Source organism: Numenius arquata, chromosome 1 (genome assembly GCF_964106895.1).
Source record: "Numenius arquata chromosome 1, bNumArq3.hap1.1, whole genome shotgun sequence".
In the NCBI taxonomy this organism is placed as follows: domain Eukaryota; kingdom Metazoa; phylum Chordata; class Aves; order Charadriiformes; family Scolopacidae; genus Numenius; species Numenius arquata.
In genome coordinates, this window is record NC_133576.1 from 59678967 (window position 1) to 59705266 (window position 26300).

A 26300-nucleotide genomic window follows, 5' to 3' on the forward strand; every position below is an offset into this window, starting at 1 on the left:
TGGACCCAAACTTTATACCTCCCTGGTGTAAATCCTTACATCTGAACTTTTAAAAGATAAAATAAAACAGGCTCATCTCATTTGCCATTCTCATTTCAGCCACTAGATTTCTAATTCAAAATCTCATTTGATCTTGAGCAGCATTTTAAGAGCCCCCATTCTAAGGTTTTTCTAGACACCAAGGAGGAAATGAATCCATAGCAGAGCAACTAGTGGGAATGCTTTCCCCGTCCCTTCACTAGATGTTCAGTTGGTGGGAAAATATACAGGGGCTGTAAAAAGCAGGAGACCCCCGAGAAGGACAGGCTTCCCTTCACGTGGAGGAAGAGAAGACCCTAGAAGAAAAGCAGTTCCTGCTTTAGTACCTACAGATGAGACAGAAGGTGATGATGAGCTCAGACACTTTGTTTCCGAGACCTAACTGCTAAAAAAGCAGGTGGACACAAAACATATTTCCAAAAATCAAATTAGAAAAGAATGAAGCAAAACCAACGGAGTCTGCTTGCTGCAGGAAGGGATTGTTTCAACCTCTCTTCTAACCAAAAACTGATATTGTATGCCACTGTCATCACCTGCAATGCCTGCAGCAGTGATGGCTTCCAAAACAAACCCAAATTTACACTACCAGGATAAACAATAAGTAATCGGCATTATTCAGCTTTAGCCTCAGCAGTACAGGAGACATGCCGTGCTTCCATCAAAGATGTGGCCTTTCTCACTGAGCGTTCCAGGTCAAACACATACACCTACGTTCACAGTCATGATGTGAACTGAAACCTCGAAACAGGATTTCTGCTGATCACAAGGAAACTGAGCTCAGGCACCAGCTGTTTTGGGGCTCTTTTGTTCAGAAACAAAGTGTCATGGAGCAGGATCAACTCATTTTTTATCTCAACTAGTCACTCTTAGATTCTTTTCATAGTCCATGGAGAGAAACAGGCATTTCTAGGACACAAGTCATCTGACCTATTTTTGGTTCCTAATGTGGGATGGGATGAATCGCTCTCTAGAAGTGCCTATTTCTTTCCATTGACTACAAAGAGAGACTAGATGACTTGCATAAAGAAACCTTATTATGGTGTCTAAAACCAGCCTCAGCTGTATGCATGTAACAAAGGCACTTCTCAGAGACATTGTCTTCTACATGTTTTTTCCAGCTGAAGTGAAAGCTTAGTGCTAAGCAAAGCATTTTAGAACAGCAAGGAGGGTCATTTACTATAAGGAACATTATCTGTTCCGTTAGATCACAGCCAGAGAAAAGTCTCTATCCACAGCATAACGGAAAACAATCCTGAAAAACAGCATTTATGTCAGGTCCATAGGTTAATAGTGGTTCAGATGAGAGCATCAGAGAGAGAACAATAACTTTCCTAACAAGTCTGCCATTAACAGGAAGCACTAAATGAGTTAAAAATATATATCTTTATCATAAATGAAGTATTAATAACCAGTTTTCTGGCACTCTCAAGATAAGAAGATAGTTTAGTTGGGGTATAATTAATAATTTTTAATTGTTCTTCGCTATGTTGTACTGAGCACCACAAGTTGTATCTCTGAAAATATAATGGCTAGGTGTTTCTCCAAAGGACTAATTTTAAATGTTTCCCATGCACACCACCCTTTCTGTTCTTTAAAACATATTTTCCATTAAGATGCAAATGTAATACCTTTTTACCCGGAGGAACTAGGTTTTGATTTGCTTTGACAAGGTGTGAAAGTGCTTTCTTTATGTTCTTTTCTTTCATGCTTTGCAGCACAGCAGATGGAAGAAAAGTCTCTAATCCCCATTCTTTTCTGCAATAAAAGGCATATATTTAATTTCACATTCCTGTGATGATTATTTATCTAAAGACTGGTGACTATGAAGCCAAGTGAATGAACATCTGAAAACAGGTGAGTTGATCAAGTCCAGAGTTTTGCAATATTTTCTATATTGAAACTATATATTACTTATGAAAAAGATGCTTTAAAATCATATATAATCTCTCTTCTATCCCTTCCATCATGCCATTCAGAAAAGAAGTTCTAAGTTTTTATGTTTAAAGTCTATGCTGTATTGTTAAACACCACTTAATTACGTACGCAAGTACCATTCTAGAATTAAAATCACAAAAGATTTAACAACATAATACCAGATTTAACTTTATTTTCTAGGCTTTTTTTTAGAATGTGCAAACTAGCCAACCATTGACTTTGTCACTTATATTTTATGGGGCTTTTTTCCCTCCTCAAAAACAACTAGTCCCCCTCCTTTTACCAGATTTTCTTTCTGCTTGAAGCACCCCTTTTGATAGAAGACTGACTCTTCACTTGTAAAGAATTATTTCTGCTGATTCATTAATACAATACAATATAACATGACTATCAGTAAGGTGGATGAAGTCTACAAGATTGAGTGTGCAACAGTTATTATTTCCATTCTGCAAGTAAACTAAGCAACAACAAAAGTTTTGGGGTTTGCGTTTTGCTGTGGTTTTTCTTTTTTTTAAATCCAAGCAGATGTACACACAGTTGCATTTTGGAAATTTTCTTTTTCTTTGCAGTTACATATACATATTGTCTAACATAAAACAGGTACTTACTGGGATACTTCTATATCTAAGAAATCTTACAAGTAGAATCTAAGAGCCTACAGTCTTCAGAACCAAGAAACCATCTGAATCTCACTATAATAATCTCTACTAAAACCTTAGGATTCAGACCATATAAACTTAGGTCTGACCATTAAATCATTGAAAGCAAATGAGTTAATCTTATTTACATTTATACGCTATTTCAAGTGCAGAAACAGATGGCCAAAAGATAAATGGACCAAAAGGTCCATACGTACAAGTCTTAACACACCGAATCAATTTCAGCAGTAATGAATGTATGTAAAATTGGTGCATGCATTACCCGTACTAAAGAAAAAACCTTAAAGAATCTAGGAGTTACTCCTAATGTTTCATTTTTGAAGAACACACTTCTTTCTCAACTTACTCTATATATTTGAGGGAGATTTTCTGAGTTTGCTTGGTGGTCACAGTTGCAATATACATTTGTAATGCAGCCAACCGCAGGGCAATGTCGTATTTCAGTTCTGGTCCAAATCGTTCCTGAACCACGTCGTTACAGCTCTGCCAAAGAACCAGTAGAGGGAGCACCAAGTTCAAAAATCTTGGACTAAAAATAAATTAGAGTCTTTTTTTTTTTTTTTTTTTAAATTAACATTGCATAAAGAGTAATCCCAAACTCAGAACCAGGACCATGCTGAAGGTAGGACTGTTGCTCTTAGAGGTGTCAGATGTTCACCAGGGTATGGGCACTTCTGAAGAACACAAGGACTTCTGCCAAAGAGCAGAAGGCATGAGCGTTTTGATCTAAGCTCTCTTCATCCTTCCTCGGGAGAACGGTAATCCTCTTTCACAAAGAGTGCTGGGATAGTACCTGTGTATCTGGACTCAGGATAGCAGGTGAGACACCCAGGAGAACCACGTTGCTTGTACATCAGTTTTCTCATCCATTTTACTGGAAGTTCCTTTTCAGACATTATTTCTGTCTGATACCACAGTACCAGAAGTAAGTATTAGCAATTACTTCAGCTTCACTCTTTTCTAAAGCCAAATATATTTTGGAAAGATATCAAAGCATTACTATTTGGAGAGACTTATGAAGGAAGAGGACTTTGTAGATGATAAAGATTTGCACATTCCCCAAGTGCATTCATTTGCTTTATGCTGCAGAAATAAAAACCAGGATTTACTGCAGCAATGTTTCTCTATGTGAAGATAGAAATATATATATAATAAATATATTATATAAATCTCTATATACACTGATATAAATCTATATATACACTGAGTGCACCTATCTTTGTATTCTCCTTTATGCTAACAATGGCCATGCTTTCACTTACCTGTACATAGAGATATTCAAAAGCAACTGGATCTCTTCTTAAAAGATCAATGGGATCCTTTGGGACAAAGCTAATCCTGAAAAGACATCTCATCTTATGCGAGCTTGGCCTCTGGGTCACCTAGGACAGTGCAATAAACATATCAGAGCTTGGCAACTCTGGTCATGCAACGCAGTCTGTAGTCTTGGGCACTGTGACACTGCTCCAGAGCCATGTGGTAGCAAGAAAAATAATTCTGTCCAACAAAGAGCTTTGCCATGGGCTCCGTATTAAGTTCTTCACATAAGAACATCATCTATACAATCTTGTGGAAAGACTTTTAGACTCATATAGGCATGACTGCCCAATACAAACTCAACCTCAAAGCAACAGAATTCACTCATTCAAAACCAGAGTGAAAGGAGAGAGAAAACAGACCTTAATGAAAACCATCCAAGTGAAATACAAACTGAGATGTACTTCAGCAGGACCAAAATACCCATAAATGAGAAGGGCTAGAAGGTTTCTGGGGAGAGGTCACATTTTATTTTTCAGACTATCTGAGAATAGAGGTGAAGCATATCTTAGCAGCTATTATTCTCACTTTCTCTTCATTGTTTTAATCCACTAGACACTTTGTAAGAAATTAGGTATTTTGAATTTTCCTGGGTTGTTCTGGATTAAGAGACCTACCCCTTGACTTCCAGCCAAGACAAATCTCTCCCATTACATTAAAAAAGACCACTTTGCTTGTTGGTCAGCAAAACTTTGTTAAGCATGTAACACCGTAATCTTGGTATATTCATGGGGGACCACCACATAACTAATGAATAATTGGATGAAAGGGTAACAATCCAATAACACCATTGTAAGTCATGGTCAGCAGCAACATTATAATGGTAAATTAAAGTACTGCTGATTTTACAGGAACTTCAAAGAAGAAACCCTCAGAATTAATGTAGTTTATGCAGTTTATTTAATTAGGCTAATGCAGTTAGAGAGACTACTTTATAATCAACATCTTTAATTGATAAAACTATACTTTTAAAAATTTCCAATGAAATCCCTGTCTTGCCCTAACAAATTTCAAAATGTATGTTTATCTCTAATTGTCTCTGATCTCATTCCTAAGAATCTAAACATACTCTCTATGTATAAATAAAAGCTCTGGATGGGATTTTCAAAAGCTCAATCTGTTGGTTTATTCTGATCCTTCTGATTTCAATGGGAATTTTACTAATTACTTCAAAGAGAGACAGCTAGCCCAGGAAAGCCAGTACTGAGTATTTCTGGATATTGTACATTCATTAGGTACCTTATGCCCACAAGAAAAGAATGTTAACATGGGAAAGTCAAGTGCTTAAAGGTTAGAAAATGCCAGAAAGACTGTTAGCTGGTAAACTAAGCTCCTTCATACCATTACAATGACTCTAGTTACATGATCAAGGGAATTCTGGCATTTAAGTTAAATATTTTCCCCCGTCTCATCTAAGAAGCCATTTCTCTCTCTCTCTCTCTCTCTTTTTTTTTTTTTTTTTTCCAGATTTAGGTGAGATTTTAAAAGTACCAATGTTCTCCTGAAACACGGAAATATCATGGAAAATTTCAGGCTAAACAGTTTGGCAAAATGATAAGAAGCTAAAATCAGAGTCCTTTTCTGGGAACAGTGAAGCAACTTTACCTCTAGTCACACCTCCCTGATCTAAGGAAGAAAGTCACATCAGCATTTTCTAGGTCACAATTCATCATCACTGAAGTGACATAATGTATCACTCTGTAAACAAGCCAAACTTGGCTTCATCAGAAAGAGTATTATTTCCTGTCACCCAGATGCAGATTTAATCAGATTTAATCGGATAAGAACCAAAGATCAAAATAAGGTTTTTAAAGGAATTTCAGCAGACTGGTTCTCAGAATTGTTACCATCAATTTCCCGACTGTTGAGAACATTTATTAGCTGGGCCACATACAATATGAAAAAAAGCTTTGCTAAATACTGTCTAGCTTTCAGTCTGATCTTTAATGAACTTTTTAATACTTTTTAATGGCCCAATGAAACAATGAAATATGATGCCTATATAACAGAAAAAATAATTGTTTTCTGTGGAACTTGATTCTTACAACCACATCTGAATACTGCTGCTATTTGATAGACTGTATCAAACTATAAATCTTGCAATTACCTCGCTTGAGTAATTAAAAAGATGGATAATTTACTGATTAACCAGTCCCATTAATATCTGTTTTCACATATCATTACACAAACCTGAGTTAAAGTCTCCTGTTCATGTAGCAAAAGGAGTTTTGTTCCAGATCCTTCAACTCTCTGCTCCAGCATCAGGGAAAAGTGTTCAATACACTTGATGGAAAGCTTTTCTTGGAGTGTTAAGATGACATCCTAATTAACAAAGGATTTATAAAATACGCTTAAATTCATGAAACACTTGGGACCCGGTTCTTCCCTGCCACACACCCTGCATGTACCCAGCACAGGGTGGAAGCCCAGATGTTAAACTGGAGGATGGTTGTGTTTTGTGCCTGTTCTGCACGAGTATACTGGACATCACACACATTCACCCAGCAAGACATGCATGTGAAAAACATGGAATTGCTGTGAATGGACAAATGTCTGTGCAGTTTAATACGCAAATTATACTTGTATGGGCCTTAAATCATATCTCTCTGTCTCCCTGGAAATAAAACCTCTCCATCAGCAAAGGAGACATGGTCTTGCTGCTCTTCACTTACTGTTAGGGCAGGGCCTCCAAGCAGCAGAAACCAAATTTACATATTCAACAAAAAAAATTAAATGAATGGCCTTTATTTGTTTTTATGGCAAGAGATTTTTTTGAAGTCCACTTCTTGATACTTGTGTTTAATGGACATTCCTTAATTTTAAACGCTGTCAGAAAAGTCAACGATGACGATACTTGTGCAGAACAATAGCTCTAAATTCAGGTACCATCTTAATTTACAGTAGAAAACCCATTTTTAGAGAATTTTTTTTTTCCACATTGGATTATGTCTAAGGGTAATTAATTTGAGAACAACTGTTTCTAAAATAACAGCTAAACAAACCTCCTCACAAAACCATTTAACCAATCGTTACTTTAATTTCATATAACTCTTTGTAAATACATGCAGAGTATTAATATCAGCTGGCAAGGTATCTTTTGCTTCAGTGAATGTAGTAGAAAAAAAACCAACCATAATAACCTATCATTTAAAAATAGTTTCACGTTATGCTGGTGAAAAGATTAAAACATTTCTATCCATCCAAAAGATTTTTACATATACATAAGTATCCAGATGGATAGGACTCACTAAGGATGAATTGTAATCCACATGTTTTAACATAATTTAGGAAGATTAATTGATCAATTACAACGTGTTTATGGAAAATCAACACCAAATTTGTGGAAGGATGAAAAATGTATGTAGGAGGATGGAAACAACTCTGTAAAATGTAAAGAATATAAGACAGTATTAATGGATTGCAAGCAACCACTCTAAATAATGGACGTTAATATTATAGTGTTCTGACTAATGGGGAATTTATTGCTTACACATTAAATTTACTTTTATTTATACTCTTTTTTTTATTTATACTTTTATTTATACTAAACTATGCTCAAATACAAGGGGTATAACAGTAACATGAAGAGTCATAGTACTAAATGTAAGTTTTTAAGAGGAAGAAATAATGACACTGTTTTCCACTACCTGTCTTAGGCCTTTTAAAATATGATGCTAAGGCACATAGGCCTTGAATTATCAAACAAAATTTTTTGCTAGCCTATCCTTACCTCTGATAACTTAGTGTCAGCCCAGGTGCTGCCTCCCAGCGATAAGGAAAGCAAGGACTGCAGGTAAGGCACTGGTTGCACCCTTGTTGTTAAGCAGTGAGTTACTGGAATGCTGGGGCGGAAAAAACCTGCATTTGCCTTGAATCAACTGGGGCACATCTATTTCACCTCAGTTTAAGAAAAGAAGCAGCAATCCACAGTCAGCCATCCACAATGAGGAATATACACACACATACATGAATATGTAATACACAGCTTTGCAGGCTACAGAATATATAATTGCCCGAGTTAGATACAAAGGGAATTATTCCTACAAAAAGAATGACTAAGGTCAACGCAGGCCTACAACACCAATATAGCTACATTGCTGGGCCCATGTGGGCTTCAGATTAGATATATGGTCTTACAGTACATGACATACCCATGAAAGAACTACTGAAAACTAATGTAATATGATGGCCAAAGACTGGTCTTCAGAGACAAAATATCCTGGAACAGGCTGGTTGTTTTTATGCTCATAAAAGATAATACTGGAAAGTGAGCTTGTGGGCTTTAGAAGGGTATGAAGGCCTAACTATCTGCATGAAGCATGTCTCCTAATTCTTCACCCAAGCAAATTCTCAAATGGACTGAAGGAATTCAGTATCCCATGGCTGTAGAGTGGAGGCTTGTACCCATTACCTGCACTCAATTTATGCCTAAGTTATATGTACGAACTACAAACAGATATTGCAGCAAATTTTTAAGTGTAACTTCAATATCTGTTTTTCCTTCACACTGGAGTAAATTTCTTCTTGTTTACCTTAGTAAATCACTCTTCTTGCGCTTCTAACTGAGCACACTGCTGAATCACAGTGAGCAGAAAAGCAGTCTTTCTTCAAATATGCATAGCTTTACAAGCCCTTAAAGCCAGCAAAAGCTTGCCAGTGCAGTTGAAAATTGCATCCCCAGCCTTCACTGATCATTCCCACCCTTGCATCTCTCTTGTCTCAGTGTCCCAAGCATGCATGCTACCATGCGGCGAACTAGATTTGGTAACCAATCTGTGCTAAAACTAGCCCACCCAAACAAAAATGCTTGAGAGACTCGAAGCACGCCCAACAACGCTAGTCATTCTGCTTGCTACGCTGCTCCACGGCACACACAGACAGACACCAACAACACCTCTGGTCCAAAAACCTACATGAAACAGTGTCACAGACACTCCCCAGCAGCCTCAGCTGTGTGCCAGGGCTTCACCTCTTTATTTCTCTATGTGATATGTGTTATGGAAAGCATAGAGGGCATTACACTGAGACGAGCAATTTATCACCAGCGTAACCCTACAATATCCCATCCCAAGGTCACTGAATGACAAGCTAGATGATATTCAATTAGCAACCAATGTCTTAATCTCCTTAGCTCCTGACTTTTGCTGACAAATCACGCTAGCATTTGGCAGCATATCAAAATGATAGGACCACGTAATTTTAATTGCACACCAGGCACATTAAAATGATCACTTCTACATCTTCTTTGTTGACAATACGACATGTTTTTAGCAGCAGAAAAATGGACCAAAACCTCATTATTTCTGAACTATGAGTCCAGCCCCAACTGAACACAGTAGTAATTTTATTCTTAAAGCATTCCAAGTAAATTATAATTACTGAAGGTCTTGAAAAAAGGTAACTGGCATTCTTGGCATTGCATACCAAGGTATATCTAGCCTACCTTTATTGAAGTGCTGCAGTCAAACCGGAAAGATTTGGTTTGTCCATTTTCAAGATACACCTTCAGAACATTTGGCATGAAAAGAAGTGAATTGTCCTTAACTGTTTCCTGCCAAGCAAATTAGTGAATCAGATTACATGTAACACGGGAAATCTAAGCATTGTTCTACAAAAAAAGATATCCTTCAGATGGAAAGGTAACATCTGAAAAGGAGTGTGTTGGCTCAAATTGAAAGCAGAATTAGCAATACCCTGTCAGTGTCCAGCCATGCTCATTACAGCTGCACTCTATAGGTCTCTTTCCTGGAAAAATATGACTGTTCACATACATTTTATGTCTGGCTTGGTGTACTTGCTTTCCCTAAATACTATTTCTCTGACAATAAATGCTACCTCTAAAGTTGAAATATTTTTGATAAAACAGAAAAATAGACTATTATTTCTCTGAATATAGCTAGCTATATAGTGTCTTCAATCTACAAAACAGGAACTGCAGATTCATTAGTAAGAATTACAATCAAGATGATGTACATTCTCTTTATAGCTGGATATTCAACGCTAGTATCTGTCATCATTTAAGAAGAGTAATGTATAATATTGCTACTTAACTGTGATGATTTGTAACAAGGATAGTAAAATAAACAGGAAAAAGGAAGGGAAACAAGGCTTTTTTTAAAAAACAAAACAAAACAAAAAATGCTTTTGACAAAATGCAGTATCAATTTATATTTCGAAGACAGTTGGATAAAGACATCAGTATGGAACGATATTCTGGCAAATCATGAAAATGAGCCAGGAGTTCACTTTTAAGGAGGAGTTCCATGCCTCTCAAAGGGAAGCTGACTTTGCCTGAGGGCCGGAAACAAGAAATTCAAGTAGACAAAACAAATTTGAAAGAGGTCTGTAAGGTAACGTTAATCTGTTTTCCTGACATGCTACTTCTCTTGAGTTTATGAGTTTTCCTGTTACAAAATTGCCCTGAAAAAAACCCAAGCAAGCATTATCAAGACTATAAAGGAAGACATATATATGCTATCACCACAAAAATGCATTCACTAGCATTTTAATCTTATTTTAAGAAGGGACAAATTTTTCACAATATCATGGGCCCAATGGACTTTAAAAACGGATCTTTTAAAAACTTCTGAAATAGAAAAACCCTTCCCTTCACAACGCTATCACTGTTGTTCCTACCATATAATCCCTTCACTTTCCAGCCTTGAGGCATACCTTTGGATGAAATGCTCAGTCCTTCCTGAGGTTAAATAGTTGAATACTCACCGAAACCTGGCCATTGATAATTACTTCTTCCGAGAAGCGTACTTTGACAGGATTGGACTTCAATCTTGCCTTTTTTGCAGCACTAATAAAAGCTGATTTAGGAGACTGGAAGGAAAAATGATGACAAGATATATCACATAATTTCAATTTAAAACCTATCTTTCCTTTTTCAGCTGTTTCCCCTGCTTCTCACACACTGGGAGCTCCACATATACAGCAACACTTTGCAAACCAGTCACCGAAGAATGGAAATACAGTTGAACCATAATGCGTCCCGAGATAATACATATGCATATACACTTAAAGAATCACTGATGCATACTGCACATACTGAAAGCTATCCCACTGTCAGACTGCAGCGATGAGAAGGGCTGTCGGTGTACATACAGATTCCTTGTAGTGCTTCCATAACAAGTGCTGTCAACCAAACTTGTTTTCATGAACGGACACTGACCAGTGATAAGCCAGCGACTCTTCCTTCAAATACTGAACGGAAGAATTTTGAATAATCTATAATCCACCAGATATAGATACACACACAACTTTTCCAAGAAAAAGTATCAGAGCTCTCCAAGTACAGTGGTGTCTCCTGTATTAGCTCACTTCAAAAACACAGATTAGAGCCACCAAAAGGCCCATGCAGACTAGCAGGTTTCCCTGAATGTATCCCCTGCACAAGCCTGTGAAAGGCTTGGCTACAAGAAATGAGACACTTTTTGGAACTTCATGGATTAGAAGTTCAGAAAAATTCATAATTTTCTTCTGGGACCTAACTGACTTTTACCTACTACATTGTTCAATGGATTCACCTGTGATCAAGTGTTCAGTCCCTGGAAAAAAAATCTGTCTCCCTTTGAGAAGTTTGACTAAGAATCCATTTTTAGTAACAAATTAAATATTCACAGTCAACAGCATTTCCATTTTAAGCAGCAGAAACAAGGCAATTTTATTCTCAGGTCAGTTACAAACACAGAGCTTCTGGCACTGCCTAACTCCATAACCATGGTAATGGGCAATGGAAGAAATTCCGGCTTTGGCTGGAAATCACTGGGCTCCTTTGGGCCAGGTTTTGGTCCATTAGTTTCAGTAAAATGTGAATTAAAATCTTATTCTAAATCCTGAGAAGTGGCTTTATTGGTTCTGGATACTGAAAAGACTAATTCATGTTGCTTTGCCTGTGAGAAATTAGCGTAGGCATTAGTGATAATGATCCTGAAATAACTTCCTATTATCAACGTGGCATGACAGCAGTCCTTGTAAACACATAAAGTCTTGTCACCATCACTCAAATCTTGACTTGACTAACAATCTGCAGGAAGGATGGAGTAGTCCAAGTCCACATGCTCTTTTTGCCCCTGATCTCTGTTGAAACTGCTTGAAAAGTGTTGGGTTTTGTTTGGGGTTTTGTTTTGGTTTTTGGTTGGTTTTTTGTTTTTTGTTTTTTTTTTGTGATACAGAAGCCTTGTTTCTAGAAACTGGCAGGAAGAAGTCTTTAGCTCATTTCTGTATGCCACTGATTTATTATCACATCAAAAACGTGCTAACTATTACCATAGGCTCAGCATCAACCAGTGAACAAGGAATGAAAGATGCCACATTCTCCCAGGAAATATCAGAGCCATTTGGTAATTCCTGGAGCACAAAATAAAACCAAGAAATAAAAATGAACGCTTCTTCACTTTTACAGTTAATTCTTTCTTACCTCTTCTCTAGCAGCTATGACCATACAACTCTTTAACTAGTAACAGTAAATGACAGAAAATTCAACCCATGATGAAACCAACCTCAGCTTCCCAAGTGTGGAAAAATGAGAAGGTCACCCAAAAAGATTTGAAACAACCACCAAAAAGAAAGAAAGGAAAAAAGTTAAAAAAACCACCAACGTTAACGTCTCAGGGCAGGGGACCCAAAACACTTCTTCAGCAAGAAGGGACAACATGGAAATGCTGAAGAAGCATGCTTATATGTTGTACTCTAGAGATGAATTCCTAGAAAGACAAGTATACAATAATACCATGCTTAACATAGTAATTCTACACATGCCTTTTCAAATTTCCCTCCTCTCCATGTAGTTCCCTGGTGCAGTGTAAAGGGGGACAATCTATACAGCAACCAAATAATGGACTGCAACCTGTTGATTGGGACAGCCCAACTACAGGAGCAGGCTACTGGCTCTCCATTGTAAGGGCAAGGGGGAAAAAGAGTGGCTTACACTTACTCTTCTTGCTGGAAGAGGCTTTTTACAGTTGTTTGCTCTTAGTGCAGATGAGTCACCAGTCTGGCCTCTCTTTACAGGCAGACTGCCAAATTTTCTTCCGGATTCTAGCAAGGTTATTCCCATACAGCAAATCTGGCACACCGCTATGTGGCTCTGTCACTCTCTACAGCCTCTCTCTTTTCCTCTCTACAACCTCAAAAGTCGCTTATACACTTAAATTATGTTACTGCAAAAATGTGGTAGAGGAGTCCAACACAATGGAAAGATGTGAACATATACAAGTTCTCAAGAACCCCTTAAGGACGTGGGTCTAATGTACATATTGCACAGCCAGGGGAGCACACCATGGTCTGCCATAAAAATGTGAGGCTTCCTTCCCTTCCCACTTCTGCTGTGGAAATGTGGTCAGGACTCCGGCCCTTTGCCAGACACTCTGGGTGAGCCTGGAAACAGACTGCTTTCTAAAAAGATTCAAACTATATAGCAGGGGTGTGAGAAAAACTAGAACAGCAGTGCCAGGTATTTGGGGGAACATTTTCTGCTGGTTAAAGGTTTGAGTAATAGCACAGTTTTTGCATTTAATTGCACAATCTCATTGTTTCTACTTCTGCATCAACTTGGCACTTGACGTTTTCTCTTTGAGAAAGCAACTGTTTCAAAAGAGTGCGGCAAATACCTAGGAAAACAGTTGGGTTTGATTGTCGAAGCTTGCTGGTCTAACAAAGCATCAGCAAGATGATGTGCTGATCTATTCTATTTTAATGTCTTCAGGTTTGTAGGCGAAGAATGCTATCAATTAATGATTCTCAGAGCGCCAGGTTCATTTATTTCTGATAGTTGGTCTTTTAGCCAAATGGAAGCCATTATCCTCAGTTAATGACCTTAAGCAGGAGGTGTTTACACTAATGCAGAACATCTATCACTGCAAGTAAAGTATTTGCATTGTCACAGATAAAAACAGCTTAATTAGAGTGACTTTTGCAAAACGAGGGGACACATTTTAACAAGGAGTCAAAATACTTAAAAAATCCACAAACTTCCCACTGTTTGACCTAAGCACTGTTTCCTGTTAAAAGCTCAAATTTATCAGGACTTTAAATAATTTTTATTTGTTTACGCAGAATTTAGAAAAAAATTAGCTGATCATTTCAGCACTACCTGAAGAAACTGCTAACAAGAGAAATGAAGCACTGAACAGAGATTTGCTTGGAGAAAATGAGAGTGAAGACTGAGCTCCTCCTTTGAATGCTACTTACAAGGGACTGCAATCAATGGGCATCCCATCAGTGGGGTCAAAACATGAGAGATTGCTATAACAAGAGGACGCTTTTTGAAAAATGTTATTTTTCTAATTTTCTGGACTTTTCAAAATTAGATTCTATTTTTGTCAGCTACATTATAGCAGGTCATTTTTGAATAGCTCTTAGAAACAATAACCTTCATTTTGAGGGAAACTGTTTTTCAATGAAAATAAGAATGTCTAGTACTTTGTCTGTTTTTGCAGGTAAACTGTAATCTGGGGGAGATTCCAAGTGAAATGGTGTTTATTTGCTGCAAAAGCCCCATTGAGTGCTCTTGCCAGTAGAGGTGAGGCAACAACAAAACCTTTACTCATGCTCAAGAAAAAGAAGGATTTAGCATTCAGAAGACAATAGTGTAGTACTGAGCTACCACAAAGAAATGAAACAAGGCAGCATTATGGGACAATCACAAGGTGAAAAGGAAACCTACTTTGTGACAATAACTGTCAAAATCTTACAGAAATCCTGAAGTTTTAAATAGCCACAAATTGTATATATGCAATCAATTTTAAGTTTGATACTTAAAATTAGTTATTAGTTTAATATGAGATACTATGTTTGCTAGGAAATAAGGAAAAATTGCATGACCACAAAAATATGTTGACTTTTTGGTCCATCCCTGAAGGCAATTATATGCGACAAAATTTAGCAAGCAAATAAAATGTGAATAAGAGGAAGAATTAAATTTATTAAGTGGAACAGTATATAATGCCCAAAGGCAAAGTAAATACTTCCATTCATAGCTATGAGCAAAGCTGGAACAACCTCACTGGCTCACAAGAACATTGTAGAAGAGCAGGTAGGGACACGGAAGCAATAATGTGGAGAAGTTTTACCATGGAGTAATTTGTTATAACCACAGGGCACTGACAGATCATCATCAGGAATATTTCTTTGTACGACTCTTGGCACAAATTTAATTGCAGAAATAGTGGTCAGATTTAGGTTCTCTCTTAAGAGTTGGTGATCTACAATAGACAATTATATTTTACTATTTGCATTATTTATATTTTACTATTTTTAGATGGCAATTACAGTCTGATTATTAGTCCCATACCCATAAAACATGTACCTGTGAGGCAGGGAATAGTCAAACCTTACTTTAATGCAGGCATTGAGAAAATCCAATCCATCTAATCTACAGTAAATCACGGAATCACAGAATTGTCAGAGTTGGACCTCTAGAGATCATCCAGTCCAACTCCCCTGCCGAGGCAGGATTGCCCAGAGCACATTACTCAGCGCTGCATCAAGGCAGGTCTTGAAAATCTCCAAAGAAGGAGACTCCACAACCTCCCTGGGCAGCCTGTTCCAGTGCTCTGCCACCCTCACCGTAAAGAAGTTTTTCCTCATATTTGAATGGAACTTCCTGTGTTCCAGCTTGTGCCCACTGCCCCTCCTCCTGTCACTGGGAACCACTGAAAAGAGTCCAGCTCCATCATCCTTCAACCCACCCTTTAGATACTTGTAAACATAGATAAAGTATCCCCTCAGCCTTCTCTTCTCCAGGCTAAAGAGCCCCAGCTCTCTGAGCCTTTCCTCATATGGGAGATGCTCTAATCCCTTAATCATCTTAGTTGCCCTACGTTGGACTCTCTCCAGTAGTTCCCTGTCTCTCTTGAACTGGGGAGCCCAGAACTGGATGCAGTATTCCAGTTGTAGCCTCACCAGTGCAGAGTTTACTGTGATTGTCCCAAGAACCATGAGTGAAACCACAGGTCAGCTTCAGACTTTGTGGAGCATGCAGACATTGCAGCTCATCTCATGACTAGACGGGCCTGGGCCATCTGCCTTGGCATTTATTAAATGTGGAGGTTCTCCATAAAATCCCTTCCACTGGCCTTTTGGGATTCCGCCTCTCCAAAGTTCAGCCTTTTACATTCATGGATTACTCCTTCATACTCATGATTACCTCTCATACACAGGTGACTGCTCTTAATCAAGTGCAGGAAAGCGCAAAAAAAGACAGCCATTCCCTGCTACTTTCAGCCCTACAACTCTGCAAGGATGAGGACCTTTGGGAATGAAAGAAACCTTTACCCCATACAAACACAGGCTAAAATGAACAAATGAAGGATTAGATGAATGATAATGCACCTGAGATGGGAGAAAAGGCTAATGAAGAGGAAAAAGAGACCTAATGGAAACTGGAGGTGGGGGGGAGGGTGCTGGGAGAACTAGGAGAAAATGATGGACATGGTGAAGGGACTTTTTTCCACTTTGCTGAAACAATTAACGTAGAAGTCCAAGCTGAATTTTCTCACAGTCTTCACTGGTGAAAAAGTTGTGCATTTCATAGAACTACATTCCAGAAGAATCCATATAGCCTTGGAGGAGGCCTCCAGGAAGAACATGACATAGTGCTCACTGGGATCTGCACCACATGCAGACGGAAGAAGAAAGGTCACACAGGACAGTTCTGACATGAGAGGAGGCTGCTTCAAACAGCAAAGAGTGAGCAGTGGCCACGGACCAGCCCACACTTCCAGGAGGCAACCTAATGATGGCAAATTTGTCATTAACCACACCATGATCCTCTCCTGTGTAGGATTAAAGTTACGTATGAAACTGACCATACCAAAAAACTGTGTGGAAGTTACACAGTGGAAAAGGTCCTCAGGATGACTAAAAAATGCGCACATTCAAAGAAAAAAAGCCATGATTTCTACACCAACCTCATGATTTCAAGCAGTCAAAAATCACCTTGTTCAAAATGCTCACATGTATGACTTCCAAATGATTTCTAAAACTATACCTTGAAAGTGTTTTCCATGTTAGATTCTGAAGTCTTTGTGACAAACCCTTTTCTTTTTTATATTCTTCTTTACAACCACAAGTCAAGATATGGTAGTTGCTGCTGTTACACGACTCCAGAAGGCAAAACAGCATGAAAAATACTGCGAGACTCTCAGTAAGATTGTTGCCACAATCATGACGATCCATAAATAAGTGTTATTTATTGTAGTTTTTCTCAAATGTTGTGTCTCAGACATATAACTGTGTTATAACAAGAAGCATCTCTTTCAAAACAGAAAAAGATCTTATTCTTTTCCCATTGCAAAACTTATGCACAGCAAAATCGCCACAGATCTCAGTTGGGCCTGGACTACATCCAAGGAGTTTAAGAGATTAATCATGAAAGCAACGTATCAAAAGATCTCTATACATAAAATCTGAACAGATATCAAAACAGGCAAGTTATTTCATTTGAGTAATGCTTAAAACTTAATAAGGCAGCAGAATCATAGTCCATTTACAGAATAAAATGGTCAGAAATTATAATCAAATGCTGTACTTCCAGAAATCAAAACTTTGAACTGCTTCAACTGCTTTAGCTATTCAGTGACCTCCTTATGAGCAGTGGAGATATGAACCTAGAAGAGATTTGTAGATTGATGGAAAGAAAAAGATAGCCTACTGCTTCAGTTTGGTCATAATTAAAATGAAATTTTAATGAGTTTAAGCATTAAACAAAACTGAATGCACTTAAGCAAAAATGATCTGCAAAAGCTTTCAAAAAGTACTAAGTGAACTACGGAGTACTATAAATCTAGATTATGTCTACTTTCACCTGCAATCATACAGGATGGTTACTTCAAAGCATGAAAACAAAACACAGTCTAAATAGCACAAATAAAAACAATTAAGAAACAGCACTCTTGTAATCCATCTTGGCAGATATTTTTCATGCAATAATAGAAAGAAGAGGGTTCACCATCAAGAAGAGAGGTTGATGAAATGTTTGTAAAGATGTATTTCTGCCAAGAATGGGGAAGAAGTTCAGTCTTTATTTAAAAGCTCTTACTTTTCCTTTGTCTGGTTTCTACTTCATCTTTCCAGTTTTATTGGCAAAATAGTAAAAAGAAAAATGGAGGAGGCAAAATTAAAGGGGAAAACACATGTGCATCACAATCTTTGAAGACAGAAATTTTGTTTCCAAACTGTAAGACAAAATGTATTTGCCAGAGGGCCTCCTGCACAGAAGAGCAGGACAGCTACACAGCCAGAGTGCAGCAACACCCAGGATGGCAGAGCTGAGAGGGATGTCACCTAACAGGCTCAGGCACTGCTGACAGCAACATTGCAGCAGTATGAGGGCCAGCATGGGCCAGATGTTCAAGGTGACTCAGGAGTCCCTGGAGGACTTCACAGCCCAGGGTTTGCATAAACTGAGGGACCTGCACTGCTTCAGGACTCAAACTGGGCTGCGCACACTGGCAGCATCCCAAATGCTCCCCATCTCTACACACTCTTTGTTTCCACTGCAGGAAAACTTGGGCTTCAAAGTGGTAAGGGAAGGATGCTATGAATCAACAAGATCCTGGTCTAGACAGGTAGGAAGGTATAACAAGAGTGCACAAACCAGAGAAGATCTGCAGGGTGCAACATTCTTGCAGTGGAGGCTCTCTCAACTGAGCTCATTTTACTAAAGCATCCTGACTTGGAGATAAAAATGGGTCACCGATATGAATATATCAATTGCATCTTCTGAATGCTCTGTGGACATTCCTGGGGGGACAATCTTTATGCTTACATGAGACAAAATGACCGTCACCCCCGAAAACACATGTACTTTGTCTGCCGAGGTAGAACTGGGGGACTCTGACACACATGTCAGAGTGGGGCAACACAAACACACATATAAGATGGGCACAGCAGCCCAAATGGCTGAAGGGGCCAACAAAGTATTTCAGTAGCATTCCAAGCTCAGTGACATCTAGAGGTAGTTCAGTTATTGATTAGCCTTTGGTGCAATGTAATGAGAGAAGCAGATTTTGCCTTGTCAGGTCTCAAACAGAGCTTGGACCCAAAGAGCTGGGAAGAAACCAGGTCATGACTTTCCTTTTTCACCAGGTCAAAGGCTGGAGGAGGACTGTACCTGTGCTGTAAGGTCTCCAATTGAACAGGGAGCGCACAGTTCATTTGGGTTTCAGCTTCCTTTACATTCAGTGCATACAGGCTTGCTCTCGTACCAGCAACACAGTGATAACAGGCCACACCACCTCACAGATATGTAGTACTACACTTTACTGTCCACTTTTAAGGGCTACGCGTACCTGCACTAAAGCATATGCCCTTTCTTCACCTGATATTTAAAGAAAAGAATGAAGCCTGTCAATGGATGAAGTAAGGCAACCTGCCTAAAAAAGGAGCGTGGGTAAGGATTTCTTTTCCCCCATATTATATATATTCCCTGTGATCAAAACCACTGGCTGTAATCCAGCAAGCTTTAAAGGCTGTTCGGTTCCTTTATTTAGTTAGGCCAAGCCTGCATTTTCATTTAAGAAGGCTGATGTTGACCAGATCCCTGTTCACCTTCCTGCCAGTAGTCTTACTGAGGTGTGGCAGCCCCTGCCCGGTTTTGCTGGGGAATGCATGATTTCCCTCTGTGATTTAGCTGGCTTCTAGGAAGGCAGCACAACTACATGGATACCTCAAAACTAGCCAGAAAGGCTAGCGAGTAGTACGAAGCCACACAACCCTGACCAAATTGCATTTGCAAAATGTGTATTTTGGCAGCTTCATCAGATAATCTTGTTTTCACATCTTTGTGTCAAATCCATCTCATCTCTTATTCTTGGGTGAAAAGGATGCAATTACCCCTTGTTAATCAAAACTGTTGTGTATCAGGCTGGCCAACAGGGAGGTGAATGGACCTGTTGAATCTGAAATCACTCCTGATGCATGGCTGAAGCCCCGCAGCAGCCTGTTAGGTGTGCATGGCTGTGCATGGATGTATGGGAAGAGAAAGATGTGCTTCTTCCCCTGGCTTGTCTTCTCTCCATTTTCATCTGTCTCTTGTCAAGGATTGGTTCAAGCAGACAGGTCAGGGACCCGCTCCCACAAACTGCTAAGCTCTGAGAAGGGCTGCAGTTTCTCCCTGCCCCTTCAAGCCAGCCTCAAGCAATCTTTTGTCTTGTCTCTTCTCTGCCCTCAACTCCACATGCCCTGCGCTGGACATGCAGACAGAGCCTTCCCTTGCATAAGGTCCAGCTGGTTTGATACAGCAGCGTAACTCTGTGGGACTGAGGCATAATTAAGAAAAACCCAGGAGCTGCAACAGATCAGAAATTGAAGCAGAACTCAGTGTCCTGCTCTATCTTCCTGGTATGAGTTTAAAGATACTGTTATTACTTAACTTGCTAATGCAGTCTTTGAGTTCAGGATGCAGTAACACAGTCTTAAACATCACCTTTAGGAGACACAGCCCTTATCTCACTTATTTCTTTTATTGCACAGATAAGGTAGAGGCACAGACAGAGTATAGGCAGAAAAAAAGGCTGCTATGTTGCTAGGAAACTAATTCAGAAAACACTGACGATACTTACAGGGTAAGGTTGAACAACAGTAAGGAGGATTGATTCTTTGCAGCTTCTATAAAAAGAAAAAGAAAAGTAAGATTAAATAAAGATTCATACTTTTATTCACTACAGATAACCAGATTTTCTTTTTAATGGAGAAAACTGCAGTAATCTGGCAAAATGTTTATTACAATCACATAACACAGAATTACAGAGATGAATAATATGCCAAAATAACAATGGATATTAAAAAATAAGTTTTTTCCAATCTAACAAATTGAATTGACTTAACTTTACAGTTTATACCATGAAAAATTTGCTTCATCAGAGATACTCGCATGCTGCAATAATGCTTTTCTCCAGCGAGAATGGAATAACACTTGATTAATCCTACCAGTTCAGCATCTATACTCTATGAATTTCTTTCACCTACTTCAGAAATGCAAGTCACTTTTTATATCATCTAGCTCTTGTACGCTTAATGTCAAATTTGTCTGAAGATAGTAGTGTTTTCAAAACAAAAATGAGGACAAAATTTAGCCCCCATTTCTTCTCTAACTCACCTTTTTAAATGGGTGGAAAAAGATTAATATTTGGCGAACATCCCCATTAGAATTTTCATATTTTTACAAGATTGTTAAAGAGTGTTTTTTCTTTAAAATTAAACAGCTCTTCTAGCTGTTTCATATAATAGGATGAAACTAGTAAATGGAAAACATATAAGCAGCTCTAAAAAAACCCAACTGATGTAGAGGATAAAGAGAAGAAATTATTAGGAAACTTGATATGATCAAGTGGTCTAGACAAATGGGAAATGTATATTTTGACTGTTGGTGGGAAGTTGGAGATGGTGGGCAGCTGGGGAAAAGTAAAGGTAAAGCAGAGGAAGAGGGAGGAGAAGCCAATCAGAGTCAATATCGCTTGTATTACATTGTTGGTCAGGTGGTTGCTGAGGGCAATATTAGCTAAGAAAAGGTCAGTTGCCATTTTTGTTGAGATGGAATTGATTTTCTGTTGGTTTTACTACTTTCAAACACAAATCGCTGTTTATTTATGTGATTTGTTGCCTGGCTAACAGAAGTGCATGCCTGACTTGTTCAGCAGAACTAATTAAAATAAATCACAATGTATTGGTCTGATACAGTGTCACCTTATATTCATATAAGGTGATCACACCACAGATATGCAACTTAAAAAGCCAAAAAGCAAAAAAAAAAAAATAATTAAAAAAAAAATCACTTGCATTGGAAGGATGCTCGACCTTGGACCATTCATTCATCATTTGAGGCTATAAAAAGGCCATTTGGAGTATCTGAACCCAAGCATGTTACACTTACATAAAGAAGGTGTCAAGCACCATGTACAGTCCCCTCATCATTACAGAAAACATTTTCTATAAAACTCACGCACATACAGAACACAGCACAGTTACAAGAGAAATAAAAATTTAATCAGCAGCTTTTTGATCTGCAGCACTCAGTCACGACTCCACTGCTCATTTTAAAACCTTCTCAACTCATGATGACAAAACTCTGTACCGCAACACATCACTTTCTACTTCCAATACTATTAGCAAATCCTATCTATCTAAATGATAACCCTTGCACAGCATGGGAGACTGTCAATCATACCATGTGTCACATATACCACAGTAATGGAAAGAACAATGGAATCACTGACCATGTACTGTGATCCATAAGTTTCATACCTTAAATGTATGCGTACATATGTATGTCCATGTGTGACAGTAGAACATATAAACAGTTTAGATTACATCAACTAGTTAAGTCACCACACGTGAACGTGAGCTACTTCTTTCAAAGAACTTCTGAAAGATAGCATCAAAGGCTAAAAAAACCAATTGTAGTCTTACTTTCCCCCTGAAATGTCTTTCCTCCTTTAAGAATGTGACTAAAGTAAATAAAAAATAAAAAGATTCTATATTAGAAATATTTTATTACCTTTCATACTCACTTAACCACAACCTAATTATTTCTCTTTTAAATCTACATATTCTTTTAGAATCATTGAAGACCAAACAACTGCAACTCCAAGCTTGGACAACTGCTGTGGACTTTTTGGGTGCTCTGCCACCTGACCAGCTAACACCAACATCACAATAAAAATATCATCATGTTTCTCTCATTTCCTCACATTAGAATCAAGTGGTGAGAACAAGGCTAAAAATTGAAAACCGCAATGGTAATTTCAGTGATTCATCTCTTTGTCCTTCCCTGTGCCCCATGTGGTGATTATATTTGTCCGTTCTCCCTACTCCTTACAGCTACTTAGGCTGTAAGAAGGAGAGAATATAGATGGTTCGAGAATCAAATTATGTCGCATTATAAAGGTTAAAGTTGTATTACTAAGTATCACGCGTCTCAGGCTACATGAGGCGTTAGCATTCAGCTACAACGTTAGCCGTTGACTTTGTCTGTGAACTTGTGGCTGGAAATTACCATCTCACTCCTGCTTCCTTCTAGCTGGAAGAGAGGAAGCCATGTGGGGGCAGACAAAGGAAGTGGGGGCACTCCCAGTATCTGAGACATATGGGATAAGTGGCTCTGTTCTTCATATGCGTCCTACAGCAAATATAGCATATGAATAAAGACAAAAGAGATATGTTACCTGGACTCTTAAGAATTGAGAATGGAAAATTATTGTTTACACTAATTTAAAAGCTTTTAGAAATTTTATGTATTAGAGAAGTACAAGATTTCTCTCCCAGTGAAGATGAATGAATTAGAAATTGACATATAATAAATAATTTCATTTAGAGGAAATGCAATTAAGAGAAATCTTTCTCTTAACTATAACTTATCTCTGTTTCTCTCACACCGAACGTCAAATTCTGAAGCTCTTGTTTTGAAATGCTTTGTTCTCTGCTACTTCAGGATCCTCTGTTTCACTTTGGGTCTCACTGTTGATGAGAAAGGTCTGAGTTTCACAGTTATGGAGTGTGATGCCATGATTTGCAGTATGCTTCACACTACATTTTTGAAGTAAGGAAATGAAAAGCAGAACCTCAAAAACTAACTACAAAATGTAACAAGTTACCTCAAATGCCCTATTCTAATCTAAGGAAAGTGGAACTCATCTTCGAATTCTAGCATCTAGGCTAGAGAAAAATCATTCATCATTTGAATGTCTTTCATTATCATGAAGATGAAGGCAGTAATAATGAACAAAGAGTTTGCAAAGTCACTCTGTTGTAGTAAGTTTTGAATTATTTCAAAAGGAACATTTTGATTTGAGCTGTATATACATTTTTACATAAAACCTGTTCTACAGTACTTATCTTCACCTAGGAAAGCTTCGAATTTGACTTCTCCAGGCTTTTATCATGAGCAACAGTTCCTGTGGAAAAGAATAGTTTGCCCAGAGACCCACCTAAATTTATTTTCAGGGCCAGCGACATCTTCTGGAGGGACCTCGGTAGGTCAGAGTAAATCCATCTTAACCCAGCGTTGAGTCATCCTTTGCTGTTATCACGCAGCCCCCCCTCAGTGTGCCTCCAGGTCTTTCAATGATGCCAACCTGCCTGAGTGGACTAGAGGAACCTTGATAAGCTAGTGAACAAACTCAGTATTCATTGACACCCATGAAACAATGCAGAGGGACAGGGGAATAGAGCCTTTAAGAAGATTATGCCTTCCCCCAAGGCTGTTTTTGTCACAGGAGAAGCAGAGCTGTGCAAACATGAACACGAAAGCTAAAAGGCCACACAATCCAGCTCCTCTGCACTGGAGAACTGCTCCAGCAAGAGCCATGGTGTGTGTGGCTCTTCCCCCTCCGTTTGCAAAGGCAACACTGCAACACACAAACTACAGGCAACATTTCCATGACTCAGTAGCTTCTAAATGAGAAGTACAACAATTAAACTAGGCTGGAAGCCATGGTACTGTGGGCAGATCGCTTCTGGCCTCTTGATCACATCTACCCATAGATGAACATTGTTTTAGCAACAGGTGAAGAATCTGATCCTCCTGCTGGGCTTGGAGAGGTATTTTCCAGACAATTTTTAGAGGGACACAGAAAAATATACCTTCTCAAGAGGTTGCCAATACATAGCACAAGAACTGCTTGAAGGGTGGCAGTGGGATTTCAGTCTCTGCCTGTCCAGCTGGCTGCACCGACCTTGGGGAAGTCTCTCTGAAGATCCTGTATACAGCTAGATATGGACACATAGATATCGCCAGCTACGCAGACAAGGCAGGCTATGCCATGAATGGCATTGCTTCCACAACTCCATCTCAGAAAACAGTTGCAGAAGCGCAGCTGGCAAGAAATGTAGCAAGAGGCTCATGAAATAAGGTCCCCTACCACAAAGGTGAGGTGTGGGGTCCCAGTTTGGGGAGGAAGAGTAAGGTTTCATGGTCTATGGGTAGAAGAGATGAGACATGAGGCCAAGGTCTTGCTTTGGGGGTGGATACATGAGGAACAACCTAAGAGAGGAATGGGAGCATCAGGTTAGATGCTGTTTTTTCCTGGGATGACAGAGCACAGAACACAAAGACCATGGTGTTTGGGCCTTATTTTTGAAGATAGGGAGGGCATGTTGGAATCCCTGGTATCAGAAGGCAGAGGGATCACACTCATGTTTTGAAAGATGGTGGCTCCTTCTTCCACCACTGCTAATGGTATTACCTGCCCTTAGCCTCACTGTCAATATAGTGAAATACTCTTGACACCCAATCAACTTCAACTTGTAAACCCCTGAACCCCATAGTTTCATTTGAATAGCCCTGCTGCTTCACAAGGTCTTTAAAATTAAAGTCTGGCATTAAATAAGTGAGGACTTGAAGCAGCAGAAGCAATCTGCTCAAGAGTCTGGGAATTTTACAGGATTCTTGTTCAAATGTCTGAGCCCTAAAAACTATGTGAGCAGTGGATGCTTGAAATGACCACTGCCACATAAAGCATAAAAGATATAAGCATGGGATTATTATTTCACTGCAGGATCAAACAGCAGCAGAAACACAGCTGAGAGAAAAGATACTCTGATTCGAACATAAATAACTTCAATAATAGCATACAGAAAATTACTGTCAAAACAAATTGCGTTTTATATAAACGTTCTTCTTTCTTTTAAAGGTCTGGCATGGTGTGAAAGTCAATCTTTAAAATTGTCACAGTCTGCAGCTGGCACTAATTGGAACCCTTGTTGGCAGTCTCCGTAAGGGGCCAAGAAACAAGCATGTCTGCAGGCTGAATGATGCTCACTTCCTCCGATAGAAGTGGTCCCTTCAGATCAGGGCTGTAGCACACTGGCGGGTTTTCATACAGGAGATGCCATTTCAGATGCTTCTGCAGTAAAGGCTTTAAGAATAAATAAGCCTCCCATTCTCTAAGGCTGTCCATCTGTCAAGCTTTCACATGCACCAAATTCACTCTGTTTTTCTCCTTTACTAACAAGGTGAGCCCTATAAAGAAGTTGTTCTTGAATTTCAATGCTTTATAAAGACCCATACTTACCTCTAGACAAAACAATCCTCCTCTCCACAAATACACAAAGTTGTCCAGCTGTTTACAGTTGAGAATGTAAAGGCTATAATCTTTGTAACTGAGTTACCAAAATATTAGTCAAACAGTAAATACCTGTATGTGCTGTACAAGAGTTCCTTGATAAGGTTGTCTGAATATCAACAGCAGCGTTATGCTGCTATCTAACTGCTGAGCAATGTTACCTGCAATCTTCTACCACACAGAGTCTAACCAGCTCCTTTTAGGACGTTACTATAATTAATTCTGGAGTGCAACTCTGAATATCAGCAATATGCAGAAAACTCTACATTGACTGGGCCGC

General features: G+C 38.8%; 1 protein-coding gene across 3 annotated transcripts in view; it reads right to left on the minus strand.

The window, feature by feature from the left end:
• The window catches only part of FRMPD4 (FERM and PDZ domain containing 4), a 424326-nt gene that overhangs the window by 10394 nt on the left and 387632 nt on the right, over nucleotides 1-26300 (minus strand). For 2 of the 3 annotated variants that reach the window (XM_074147668.1, XM_074147683.1), the window contains exons 5-11: nucleotides 20522-20567; nucleotides 10674-10778; nucleotides 9394-9501; nucleotides 6141-6272; nucleotides 3896-4015; nucleotides 2980-3116; nucleotides 1668-1794 (exon numbers count right to left, since the gene is read on the minus strand). In XM_074147668.1, coding sequence (XP_074003769.1) covers nucleotides 1668-1794; nucleotides 2980-3116; nucleotides 3896-4015; nucleotides 6141-6272; nucleotides 9394-9501; nucleotides 10674-10778; nucleotides 20522-20567 — 775 coding nt within the window. Of the gene's footprint in view, nucleotides 1-1667; nucleotides 1795-2979; nucleotides 3117-3895; nucleotides 4016-6140; nucleotides 6273-9393; nucleotides 9502-10673; nucleotides 10779-20512; nucleotides 20568-26300 lie in introns of all 3 variants that reach the window. The other variant, XM_074147675.1, reaches the window with a different exon arrangement.